Source organism: Ambystoma mexicanum, chromosome 7q (genome assembly GCF_040938575.1).
Source record: "Ambystoma mexicanum isolate Mex_15411 chromosome 7q, UKY_AmexF1_1, whole genome shotgun sequence".
Classification (NCBI taxonomy): Eukaryota; Metazoa; Chordata; class Amphibia; order Caudata; family Ambystomatidae; genus Ambystoma; species Ambystoma mexicanum.
The window spans coordinates 974,024,082-974,037,565 of NC_090941.1; the positions used below are offsets into that span (position 1 = coordinate 974,024,082).

The window sequence follows — 13,484 nt, forward strand, 5'->3', positions numbered from 1 at the left end:
ACTGTTGATACCATGCCTTCCTTACAGGCTCCCACAGATCAAATCATAATCCTTACGCTGTCGGAGGCGGCCGTTCAGAGTGCAGCTTGACGGCTTCCTGGTCTGAATGCCTGCCTGCATTCTCACATCCGTAGGTCCCCTCTTCTAATCTCCCCCTATTTGTTTCCAGTAATCTGTGGCGTGCCTCTCTTCAAAGCTTCTGTTACGCTAATGGATGTTGAAGTCTGGATAAGCTGGATAATTCAAGGGCCGCCTGGCACTGGCTCTGACCCAGCGTTTGGCTGAAGCCTGTGGATGGTGGCAGCACAGTGTTTTCAGTGAGTTCTGCGCATGGAGTTGGGTGCTCTGTGTGTCTGTTTATTCATTTGATTTATTGTGCTTTTTTTAGGTGCTTATACAGCAAGTCAATTTTGTTTCAAAACGCACAGAGGGCAACAGGGAGGGAACATGGTTATGAACACATTATGAAACAAGTTAGAAGCACAGAGTATTTAAATAATAAAATAAGGCTAGGCCAGCTGGAGCCTGAACTAACTAAACACACCTTGCAATAGTATCTATATTTTATTAACACAGACATTGCTATTGCCCCTAACTTACTGTGGGATAATAACTGTAAAACAAGGGTACCAATGACATGTTTTAATTTTAATCAGCTTTCATAAGCCATCAATGACCAATGTGTGCAGTAACAACTAATCTCTTCTGTCAATTTAATGGGAATCTCTAGATATTCATTTGCACTTTCTCTTTTTTATGCCAATGGCATTGATCTCCTTGCAAATAAAATGTAAAACCACTGTTACGAATGTAAAATATTGTGATCTGTAGACCAGCATATTTCTATACTATGCTTGTAGAGGATCCAAGATTATGGTTGCCCCTATATGATATATTATAGCTTTATTGTGAATAAGATATTGTAAACAAAATGTGGTTCTTTAATTATTGCCCCTTCCAGGTGCCAGATTACAGAACTGCTGCACCGGTGCAAGTGCAAGGTTTGCACGGTATTAGCACTAGGGCAACGTTTGCCCGATTTTTAAAAACACTGGGACACATTCAAAAACCATTGCACCTCGACAAGTGCAGTTTGGTTTATTAAAAGCACCAGGGCTAAAATTGCCCTAGTGCTAAAATGATACATTTTTTAAGCCTTTTTGCATCAGGGCAAAGTTTGCCCTGGTGCTAATACCATTCGTATTAGCACCAGGACAAACTTTGGCCTGGTGCAAAAATGTAGTGAAAAGGCATCTTTTTTGCAGTAGGGCAATTTTAGCCCTGGTGCTTTTAATATGCCAAACTGCACTTGTCGAGGTGCAATGGTTTTTTAATCTGTCCCAGTGTTTTTAAAAATAGGGCAAACTTTGCCCTAGTGCTAATACCGTGCAAACTTTGCACTTGCACCGGTGCAAAGTGTCTATAATCTGGCCCCAGGTTGTTTATATTTAATTATTTTTGTAATCTACTATAATGGATTATTAACTAACACGCAAATATTTGTTTGATATTTGTAATAGAAATGAGTCCCCTTGATAAAATGTGTTCTTGTTATTGCTAATAGATTTTAAACTATTTTTCTTTTAGTAAGCACTGTTGGGTCTTTATGCATAGGAAGAATAGAGTTTATAATGACTATTAAGCTGTACTTGTGATGTGATGTGCTATCTATGTATGATTAATGTATGGTCTGTAATATGGACTAATTTAGTTATTTTGAATTCTAAAAATATGGTATTGTTATTATTGATATTATTGATATTGTTATTATTATTATTGTTATTATTATTATGGTATTAATTGAGCGTGGACCTAGATTCGGGGTGCAACAAAGTGCATTACAAAGTGCTTTACAGAACACAGTGAGGGAAGCAGAGAAAGAGGGTGCAGGGCTAACAACAGGGGATGAGGCAACATGCAGCAAGGGATTTCCAAGCAACCAGGGGAGGTTACAGTGAGGAGCAGATCACCAAGACTCACATAAGGTGGGTATTGGAGGTATTGGAAGGTTTGCTGACCTAGGTGTTCAGGAGGAACCATTCCTTGAAGAGGAAGTTCTTGAGCTCTTTCCTGAACTTCAGAAGCGATGGGGTGAGCATGATGTTGATGGAGAGGATGTTTTAGAGTCTTGGGATATACACAGAGAAGGCCTTACTTCTGGTTCTTTCCTTCTTGCAACAGCAGACTTCAAGTCTGCACATGTCCTTAATTCTAGTTGATCACAGGCTTCTGGAGATTCTGAGTTTCTCAGTGAGGTTACTTGAGGACTTCGGGGTGACAGAGTGGCAGCCATATAGATGATGCAACAAGTTTAGAAGATGATTTGAAGAAGATACAGGCTTGCAGCAGGAGCCAGTGCAGTTCGATGACCATCGGGGTGATTTGCTCTAATTTGTGTAGTCCTTCGATGAGTCGTGCTGGTACATGCAGGACACATCTCAGGGGTCCCAGGGTAGTCGCCTGTAGGCTTTCCAAAAGGGCATTTGCACATTCCAGTTCATACATTTTTGTCTGTATGCTTTTTGGAATTATTCTTCAATAAACATCAATCCTCTCTCTGTGAGTCACCCGCATCCCTGAATCACTTCTGCTCACTCCAAGCAAGTTTGCATCAGTGAGGCTCTCCCACAAGCTGACCTTAGAGATTCCTGGCTCCATCAGCTTCTCCTCCCAGGTGTAACCCAATGGCAGATGTCTAGTCTACTTATGCCGAGAGATGGCAGTGACTGGTGTGTCACCAGCATCCCTGAATCACTTCTGCTCACTCCCAGCAAGTTTGCATCAGTGAGGCTCTCCCACAAGCTGACCTTAGAGATTCCTGGCACCATCAGCTTCTCCTCCCAGGTGTAACCCAATGGCAGATGTCTAGTCCACTTACGTCGAGAGATGAGAGTGACTGGTGTGTCACCAGCATCCCAAAATTCTTGCAGCTCCCCCCTCGCAAATCAGTCAAGCATGGCTCCGCCACAATCTTCCTTTCGGGATTTCCAGCTATACCACCGAGGTGTCACCTGATGACACATGTTTCCTCCACTCACTTGAAGAGACAGACTCTGACTGGTCTGTTGCCCAACTCTATTATTTTCTGCTGCTCACTCTCCTCAGAATCTGGCGAGTCTAACTCTTCTACAAGCTGTCTGCAAGGTTGCAGGCTGTTCCACCTCTGAAAAAGTGCCACCCGATGGCACATGTCTCGTCCAGTCACTCCAAGCGATGGGCATTGACTGTTGTGTCAATTGCCTCCCGGAATCAGTGTTGGCCATGTCTCACCCATTCACTTCATGAGGCAGAATTTCATCCCAGAAACATAAAGCAAGTGTGACTCTCCCACAACCTGCCATCAAGGATTCCTTGCTGCCCCAGCTCCTCCTTCCAGGTGTGTCTAAAATAAGAGGTCACATGTGCGAGTCTTTTGCAGTCACCCAACCTGCTCATCTTTTCAGGGATTCCCCCTCCTTTAACCCCCTCCATATGACACATGTGTTGTTTACCCACTTCATATCACTGACTGTGTAACACAGTGCCAAGTAAACATAACCATCCATAAGTCTAACTCTTTGACTGGGCCCCAGATACGCACTACCGCTCCCCTTTGTTGTTCCTACTCAACTACTCTAACTGCACCCCATTGTATGCATCCTACCCTTTCCTTAGCCTGCCTCCAGGAATGATCCTGTGCATCTATGAAAGTTGTCTCACACTGTAAAAGCTCCAACCTTGCCCCCTCCCCCCTTTTAAGCCATGTGATTGAACTCCTGATTACATTTTCAAAAGCTTAGTTCAATCACTTGAAATTCAGGTGATTCAAGGTTTGTGTGGGAAATTTCATCTAGGTCTACACATTACCAACATTGAAATCTTTTTTTAAATTGTGTTTGCCTTCATCTGTAAAAAAAGAGTTTGCACTTTCAAGAAGGCCCTGGAGTCAGCATTACGAAATATTGCAATGTACCTGAGCAGTGCATGCGTTTTCCGGAACTGATTCTCTTTTGAAAAAAGGGGTACACATCCCCGGGCTGCACCTGGCACAGTCCGTCTGCTTTCCAGCCAAGTGCATCCCACAGATTTCTTAGAGCAGCCCCGGAAAGCTAAAGTCCTTTATGCACCGCCCTCTGGTTTCGCAATGGCTTTTGTAATTCCTTGCTCATTTAGTCATACTGTAGATGTTCATTACATTATGGCTAATGGCTCAAAGTTTTATTCAAATTCAATGAAAAGTCATTTTAGCTTGAAATGGAAAGGACATGTTTGAGGCTTTGCCCCCTGCCCACTTATCCCATTCTTACCTGTTTCCTTCCAGTTTACAGACAATCTTTGCAGACAGACTCCAGTCAAATGCTCCAGGTTCCTTATTAATCCATGTTCTAGCCGCCTGTAGCCTGGTCTCCAGGAATGCAGCCAAAATGATTTCTTTGAAGAATCTACATGCAGGGAAAAGATAACCTAGAGCGTGGCATCCTCCGTAATAAATTAAGGTGTCTCCCTTCACATCACCTGGTTCAAAGGGAACAAAAGAGAATGTGCTTATCATATTGGTTGTGTATGTATTCTATTTTCACGAATAGACCAATAAATAAATGTGGTTCACATACATTGTCAACATTTCTTTTAAAAAAATGAAAAAATGTGTTTATAGCACACACAATTGGGAAATTATGTACATTACTGGTTGATTTTATGTACATGACATGTGTGAACGAATTAGAAAAACACATTGAATTCTATGTTCATGTGTAAAGGTGAACAGTGTGGTTAATCTCCTGTATTTCTATGAATGTAATGGTATGCTCACTTCTGGCGAAGGCTCTGTAGAACATTTGAAAAGGAAGATCTAATAATTATGTGGTTTTGTAAAACAAAATGTGTGTATTCACATCCACCAATATTTTGTGCATCATAAATTCACCTATACCATAACTGTGTGTGCCCAAAAATGTGGTTTTGATTGGGATACAGTAAATTCTGTGACCCCCATTAAACAAAATGAATAAACATTTTCACTCATTACTCCCTGGACTCAGGGATGGAGTGGGTGGTAATAGAAAGATTAACATGTGATGAGCAACAGCCACTTGAGTGCTTGCCATTCATCTACACATGCTGGCTATGTGTTGAGTAGGAAAGACTCCTCTAAGAGGTGGGTCTTGAGGTCTTTTCTGAGTTGTAGGAGCCTGGGCATGAGTCTGATGCTGATGGGGACGAGGTCCCATAGTCTTGGGCTGTAGACAGAGAAGGTTTGTTTTCTGGTCCTTTCCTTTTTGCAGCTGCAGATTTTAAGCCTGCATGTGTCCTGGCTTCTGGTGGGGCGCTGTCTGCCAGAGATGCTGAGTTTCTGCATGAGTGAACTGGGTGACTTGATGGCAACTGCCTTATAGATGATGCAACAAGACTTGAAGGTTATTTGTGCATGCAGTGGGAGCCAGTGAAGGTCGATAAGGGCTGTGGTAATGTGATGATATCTACGTAGACCCTTGATGTGTGTTCCGTAGAGATACTTTTGCAGCTGGGTGTGGGGTGTCTGCTTTATGGGGCCATGAGAGGCTTGAGGGCTGTTGGACACACTGTGGTAGACCTAGGGTCAACAGGGTTTTTGGCCCCTGCCACAACCGCCTCTCACGAATGCCTGACAAATGCCGTTCTTTGCCAGATGGTCAAAAGGCCCAGCAGGCCCCAACTGACACAACTCCTGGGCAAGTTAGAGTGAGGTTTGAAAAAGGTCTCAGCCTTAGGACCAAAGTAACATGGAAGGTTCATATCGCAGCCATCTCTTTCCCAGGACCTTGCATGTCTCAATCTGTAATTCTTATTGACTTTTCTTTTTCTCTCTTGCTATATCTTTTTCTGCATCAATCTATATAGATTCCTTTCTCTCCTTCTCTTCATGAATCCCTTTCTCTTAATCTCTTCATGAAGCTCTCAAGTTAGCTCTTTTTCTTTGTATCTCTCAAAATGTTATAATGTTTTATCTTTATCTGCATGTCTCTCTCTGTCACAGCACTTGGCCAAAAGGCCTGCCACGTTTCCCTACTGGGGCGGGCCTGTTGGCATGTTCGGGATCGCCAGCGCCGGCATCTGTGGCTTAATCACCCTCCTCCTCTGGGGTCCACCATGTTGGGCAAATTGCACATGCGTCTGGGTACGGCCTCTGCTTTTCGCGCATACGTGTTTTTTGGGCAGCATTGTCCATTGCAATGGACAACCAGCATATCGGCATATGCCTGCTATTGCTGTGAAGGATTCCAATCGGGCGTCACACACCGGACCAGGACCCTTGGTCTCAGCCTACGATGTAGCGCTCAATGAGAATACTTTTTCTTTATTTTCTACGAATTTGAATTGAGCTGGCACCCAATCCGTCTCGCACCCACTTTTACAAATACCCCGGGTCACAATGGACCATGAACCATGCCGGTGGGTGATAACACAATATTTACTTATTTATTTTAAATTCATAGAAAACCACACAATTGTTATATTGGGCAGCAATCACCAATGGGTGATAATTACAATGAAAACCACTGAAATACACTTGGGTAACCTTCTACAAGAACATATCCAAAGCACAGATGAATAGGAGTACTTTTTCTATTTGGGTAGATAGCACCCAAGTTACGGTTTCCCCCTGTAATGTTTACTCATACCCCAATTAATCAAATTCTGAGTGGATAGAAAGACGCAGAAGGGAGTTATGTTGTTATGTTATGTTACTTGGCATTTCATTAGTATGACCTCAAAGCGCTTGTAGGTTGAACACCCTCGGGAACTGTAGTTCTGGTCAGTAGAGAGGGATAGTGTTTTAGAGTGCGTGGGTGCACCAGATATCAGATATACTTGTGCAGTCTGGTGGGTGGACACCCAGTCTGGGCTTTGGCTGCGTTAGGCCTGAAGGACGCATATGTGAGCAATTAGCCGGAATGTGCTCAGCTAGCTGCATTTTATAGGGTGATGAGGTGATCATGGGGTCGAGTTTGTATGTGGCCAGCTAGGCCGAAGTAGTCAGGGGTATAGCTGTGTTCATGTTGAATGATGGTGTATAGCAGAGAGTAAGCGTAGTGAGGTGATGTGATGGTTGTAGTTAAGGTGCCCGATACCAGGCACGTGAGCAGGAAGGCAGGGAACAGAGCGACATATGGACACATAGAGACAGGGGACTGGGTTAATAGCGACAGGAGGGGGATACGGATATAAAGCAACAGGAAGGGAACTGGGAAGCAGGTTAACATTTACATTCATGTTTCATCCGCTCTGTCAGTTCCATCCACTCTGTCCGTTCCGTCCACCAGTCAGGGATATGAGGCAGCAAACAGAATCAAAATCTGACCTTCCCTCACAAAATAAGAGGCAAAACCCTTTCCAATGGCACAAAATGACACTCGGAATTTGACAAATAATTAATTATATGTGTGGTTAAATAATGATGTACATATGTTTTATCACAGTTTCAGGGATGTCCTATCACTAGCAACTATAAGGCAAGGTATCACAAAAGGCATATAGTTCAAAAGCCACTTGCAAATGAGAACACAGAGCAGTCAAATCACACGCAGAAAAGTTCAAATTTACACTTTTTTTTACAGTTACACAGGCCGATTCATGGAATTAATGTGCGCTGAAAAAACCGGCGGACGCGTGGGAAAACGTGCGATTCGCAGTGTTACTTGAAAAATCGCAGTGCAAGTGCGAATATCGCAGGGAAACCAGCGCACATCTATTCATGGAAGTCCGTGCGCGAGTAAAATGTGGGATGTGCGCTGAAAAAGTGCGCGGCGCACGCCGGCGCACAAGTCATCTAACGGCGTGCGCTAAGGCCACAGCGAAATCGCACATAGCGCGGCGTACATAACAAAAGTAGCCAGAACACGGGGCGTTACACGCATAATGGGGAACAACTCGTGAAAATGTGGGCGTCACGGGGGAAGTACAGGAGGCAAGTGCGCGGAACGCCCACACGCTTGCCTACAACACGTATTCATGGAATCGAATAGGGCAAACCAGCGCACGGGCAAAGACGCGCACAGGGCCATACACGTCCGCCACATGAAAGCAGGCGGTAGCGTCCCTGCGCAGGAAAAAAATGTGCGCCAAAATGTGCGCTAACAAAAAGCACGTATATACAGCTATGATGAATGTCCCATACTGTGGCCCTCTAGGACAAATGACGTGCAAAGGGGTACGCGACAAACTCGGACACCCGCTGTGTCAAAAATAGCGTGTGCGTGTATTCCTGGCGTGCGCGGGAAGTATTACACGCGATCGGGCCTGGGGGAGCGGGTACGTGTATTTCAGGGGTGCGCGAGAAGTTTTACACGCGATTGGCATGGGTATGTGTATTTCAGGGGTGCGCGGGTGTTCGGGTGTTTTCACATGCGATCGGGCCTGGGGGAGCGGGTACGTGTATTCCAGGGGTGCCCGAGAAGTTCTACACGCGATTGGCCTGGGTACGTGTATTTCAGGGGTGCGCAGGTGTTTTCACACGCGATCGGGCCTGGGGGAGCGGGTACGTGTATTTCAGGGGTGCGCGAGAAGTTCTGCACGCGATTGGCCTGGGTACGTGTATTTCAGGGGTGCGCAGGTGTTCGGGTGTTTTCACATGCGATCGGGCCTGGGGGAGCGGGTACGTGTATTCCAGGGGTGCCCGAGAAGTTCTACACGCGATTGGCCTGGGTACGTGTATTTCAGGGGTGCGCAGGTGTTTTCACACGCGATCGGGCCTGGGGGAGCGGGTACGTGTATTTCAGGGGTGCGCGAGAAGTTCTGCACGCGATTGGCCTGGGTACGTGTATTTCAGGGGTGCGCGGGTGTTTTCACATGCGATCGGGCCTGGGGGAGCGGGTACGTGTATTTCAGGGGTGTGCGAGAAGTTTCACATGATATTGCACTGGGTACGTGTATTTCAGGGGTGCGCGAGAAGTTTCACACGCTATTGGCCTGGGTACGTGTATTTCAGGGGTGCGCGAGAAGTTTCAAATGCGATAGGCCCTGTGCGAGTGGGGTGCGTGTATTCCTGGGGTTCGTGTGAAGTTTCACACGCGATCGGGCCTGGGGGAGCGGGGTACGTGTATTTCAGGGGTGCGCAGGTCTTTTCACACGTGATCGGGCCTGGGGGAGCGGGGTACATGTATTTCAGGGGCGCGCGGGTGGTTTCACACGCGATTGGCCTGGGTATGTGTATTTCAGGGGTGCACAGGTGTTTTCACACGCGATCGGGCCTGGGGCAGCAGGGTACCACTCACCGTCTGCCTTGCGTCTAGAAGAACGCATAGCCAACACCCACCCGCAGTGAAGTAATAGCGTGTGAAGCCCAACGCCTGCAAAACACACGCACCGCACCCCACGAAAAGCACGTACAGAGCAATGGAAATCCACGTGGGATCTTCAAGGCCTGCCAGGGCAACGCCTGTGCGCGATACGTCACAGAGACGCTTACGCGCTAAGGGCCTTTGGTCCAATGAAATCGCGTATGCGTGCTGACGCGCTTACGCGCTAAGGGCCTTTCCTCGAATTACACGCTGACATGCAGAATTTTCACGTGCCAAATCACTCCGTATCAAGCTGGCCACGCGTAAGCACACGGAAGACCACGCTCCTGCCCAAAAGGCCGAATTACTGCCCCCCAGAGCCCCGAGCAGCCTCCCACAAGCCATCTGCTGCTGCCTGCCTGCCTGCTGCCACCGTGCCCTGCCATTTGGTGCCTGCACATCAGCCATCTGCAGGGGTCCAGTTGCTGTGTCCACCCCTGCTGGAACAGAAGACTCCCGACTGGGATACCATCGCTCCACAGCCCGGCCCCAGGACCCAGTTGCCCACCCACGCCTGCCTCGGGGGTCGCCATGTCGGGGCAAACACCATCCGAGACCACTGGCGACCCCCGGCCAGAGGGGAAGAGGGCCACCAGCTTCACTGCCACCGAAGTTGGTGTCCTGGTGGAGCAAGTCCTGGGGCATTATGATGCCCTATTCGGATCATCACTCGCCAACAAGGATGGACAGGACAGGATCTGGGACGACTTTGTGGTTGTCATCAACGCGGAGGGGGTGGCAACCCACACCATCAAGCAAGTGAAGAAGCGCTGGGAGGATTTGAGGTCCAGGACCCTCATGAAGGCCCGACGCCTCGTGGAGGGGGGCCGGGGCACCATGAGTACCATCCAGCTCAGGGTCCTGGAACGCGTACACCCAGCGCTCCACGCCCAGATCCTTGAGGGGCAGACCCGTCCGGAGTTGAGCGGTAAGTGGCCAAGCATTGCTGTGTGAGACAGGGCATGTTGCAGTGTGCTGGTTGTCTGATACTTGCCTGTATGTGTGACATAGGCCATGTACGTATGTGTGTGTGCAGGGACATCATGGTCATGCATGTGAGGCCTGTAATGCGTGAACCACATGGTTGGTGCATGTGTTCAAATGCAACATGGGGAGATCTATGCGGAATGGACACATGAAAGCATGCCAGTCTCTTTTGCTGGACATGGGTGGGTGTGAGGGATGGGTGCTGATGCAATGTACATGTATGGTGTCCATGTCTGTGTGTCTGACCTGCGTGTCTGTGACTTGTAAATGGCAGGGATGCATGACATATGTCTGTGACAATGTTCAGATTCACTGATGTAGCCTAGTCATCCTTGTATCCACTGTGTCTGGGGTGTACGAGTCCAGATGGATGAAACTACGGTGAAGTGTGTGCATGTGATAGGCATGACCCATGATGCATGTGAGTTTCAAACCAACATTGTATGTTTCAAGAGTCCCTTGGACATGTATGCTAAGGTCCATAGCATGTGCCATGCCTGTTACTGCATGTGTTTTGCCTGCACTGACTCATGTGTTGTGGAGGGACATGATGGAAGTGATGTTTGACAGTGCCACTCATCTGCTATTGCTTCCTGTCTAGGGGACCATTGTACAGTACCCTGATGCTTGTGTTCTATGTCTCCCTCTACACAGCGGCAAGTGAAGAAGAGGGCGGAGACGGCGCTGTGGAGCCAAGCGGCAGGGATGCCCCCACGGCTGCAGCGGAAGGGTTGGGTGAGCCCCCACAGGGGCTTGCAATGGCGGAAGACGGTGTGGAGCCATCCAGGTTGGTGGTTCCCACAGAGGAGGAGGAGGCCGCTACTGAGCCGCGCATGGGGCCTGGTGGGGGCATCCCTGCTGGTGCAAGTGGTGCAGTCCAGGGCCAGGGGCAGGAGGCAGCACGGGTCGCCGCGGAGGGGCCTGTGCATGTCACTGTCCCTGACACTGTGACTGCACCACCATGCACCAGCAGGGATGCCCCATCCCAGGCCCGTCCGCAGGTAGGGGGGATGTCCATGTCATCTGACACTCCTCTACCTGCGGACGAGGGGACCCCCAGCCGTATGGAGAAGGTCCTGATTGGTGTCTCGTTGCGCACGGGTGTCATTCGTGATGAGGTGCGTGCTTTCCGGGGGGAGCACGCACGTCATCACGAAGAGCACCGTGCCGACGTGGCCCAGTTGGGAACGACCATGGTCGGGGGTTTCCTACATGTGTCGGCCACTCTGGCGACCCTCTCCTCCTCTATGGAGGCTATGCGCCAGTCGTACTCCATGCCATCTTCCGGCCCAGATGCCACCAGGGCCCCCTGTGGACCTGCCCCGACCAATGCAGCCAGCTCGGTGGGGATCCCATCATTGCCACAGTCGGGAGTCGGAGGTCCAGCAGGGGTGGACACACCAGCAACTGGACCCCAGCAGATGGAGGATGTGACGTCATCATCGGGCAGGGCACGTGCACGACGGCATCGGTGGATTCCATCAGCCTGGATGCCATCGTGCTGGCAGAGGCAGTGGCGTCAGAGGCAGCGGCAGGCTCGACGTGGGAGGCATCATGGCTCGGGGCCATCAACATCGGAGGGGCAGGCATCGGCCGGAGGGCAGGAGAACCCTGGACGTGAAGTGTCTTCCGTGTGGGAGCGATTGGGCCAGCGGATAGGTGCGGAGCGGCAGCGGGCAGAAGAGGCACGGCTCACGATGGTCAGGGCGGAGAACTCCATGCAGAGGGCCCTGAGGCGTGCCAAGTGCCTCGAGGAGATTCGCAGGGACCTGGGGGTCCAGATGTCATCGTCCCTGCGAACCCTCGGGGACATGGAAGAGGAACGCCTCAGGAGCTTCGATGATGCCCTGGCCGGGAACATCCAGAAGTGAGCCGTCAGACTAGCCGGTTGCCCTTGTAAATAGTTAGTTAGTTAGTTAGTATTAGGTTTCCTTTTGTTTTTTTATTATTTTGGACCGCTTGTTGTATGGACCAAAGTTTTGTGTATAGTTTTTACATTAGGTAGTATTTTTTTGTAGGTTTCATTTATTGAGTTGGGCTCATGGACCCTGGATTATTCTGATGTACATAGTTCGCCATTGGATTCTTCTATTTTTTGATTTTTTTTATGTGTTCACCATGGAGCAATGGTTTTTACTTTGGTTTTTCCCTTGATTTTTCATTTTTTGGACTGTGACTTTGGACAACATTTCATTTGGTTTTTCTTTGGATTATGATTTCTTGTTTTGCATTTATTATCGGACATGGACCTTTTATTTTCTTATTCCCATTGTTGTGTGTTTCTGTTGTTTTACATTCATGTTTTATTTAATATATTCATTTTGATACTTCTATTAGTGGTATTGTGTCATTGGTTTCATGCATGTCATGGTATGGGTTTTGACATTCACTTGCACCCATTGTGTGTGTGGGTGGGACATGTGTTCATTTGGATACTTGCCATTGGGGTTGTATCATGTGATTGGCATTTCTATGTGGGTGTATGCAATACTTGGGTGGGTCTTTGGCCTGTGGAGGCTGGGCATGAGGGCCAGGGATCTAGATTGTGATGACGTGTTGGCTGGGGGACATGGGTGGGGGCCTGCTGGCAGGTGCCCCACACTGCTAGGGTGCAGGGGTGCTGGGGGACATGAGTGGGGGCCTGCTGGCAGGTGCCCCACACTGTTGGGGGGCGGGGGTGCTGGGGGACATGAGTGGGGGCCTGCTGGCAGGTGCACCACACTGCTGGGGGTGCTGGGGGACATGGGTAGGTGATCATATTGCAACGTGACATGTGGCTTGGCTGGGGGGCATGGCCATGGTGGATGGGCTGCCTGTGGAACATGACCAGGGGTGCAGGGTAGTCCCCTGTTGTGTGGGCTGCCTGCAGGGGCCGTGGAGGGGGTGGAGGGACACCTGGGAGGACACACACTGTCAATTCGCGTGTGAAACTTCCTGCGCACACCTGATATACACGTACCCAGCCCAATCGCGTGTGAAAACACCCGCGCACCCCTCAAATACACGTACCCAGCCCATTTGCGTGTGAGACTTACCGTGAACCCCTGAAATACACGTACCCAGCCCAATCGCGTGTGAAAACACCCGCGCACCCCTGAAATACACGTACCCAGCCCATTCACATGTGAGACTTCCCGCGCACCCCTGAAATACACGTACCCAGCCCAATCACGTGTGAAAACACCCGCGCACCCCTGA

General features: G+C 49.0%; 1 protein-coding gene across 1 annotated transcript in view; it reads right to left on the reverse strand.

The window, feature by feature from the left end:
• LOC138527817 (nicotinamide N-methyltransferase-like) overlaps positions 1–13,484 on the reverse strand; it is a 407,128-nt gene that overhangs the window by 86,829 nt on the left and 306,815 nt on the right. The window contains exon 2 of the mRNA XM_069639112.1: positions 4,287–4,494. Within this exon, the coding sequence (XP_069495213.1) occupies positions 4,287–4,494 (208 nt within the window). The remainder of the gene's footprint in view (positions 1–4,286; positions 4,495–13,484) is intronic.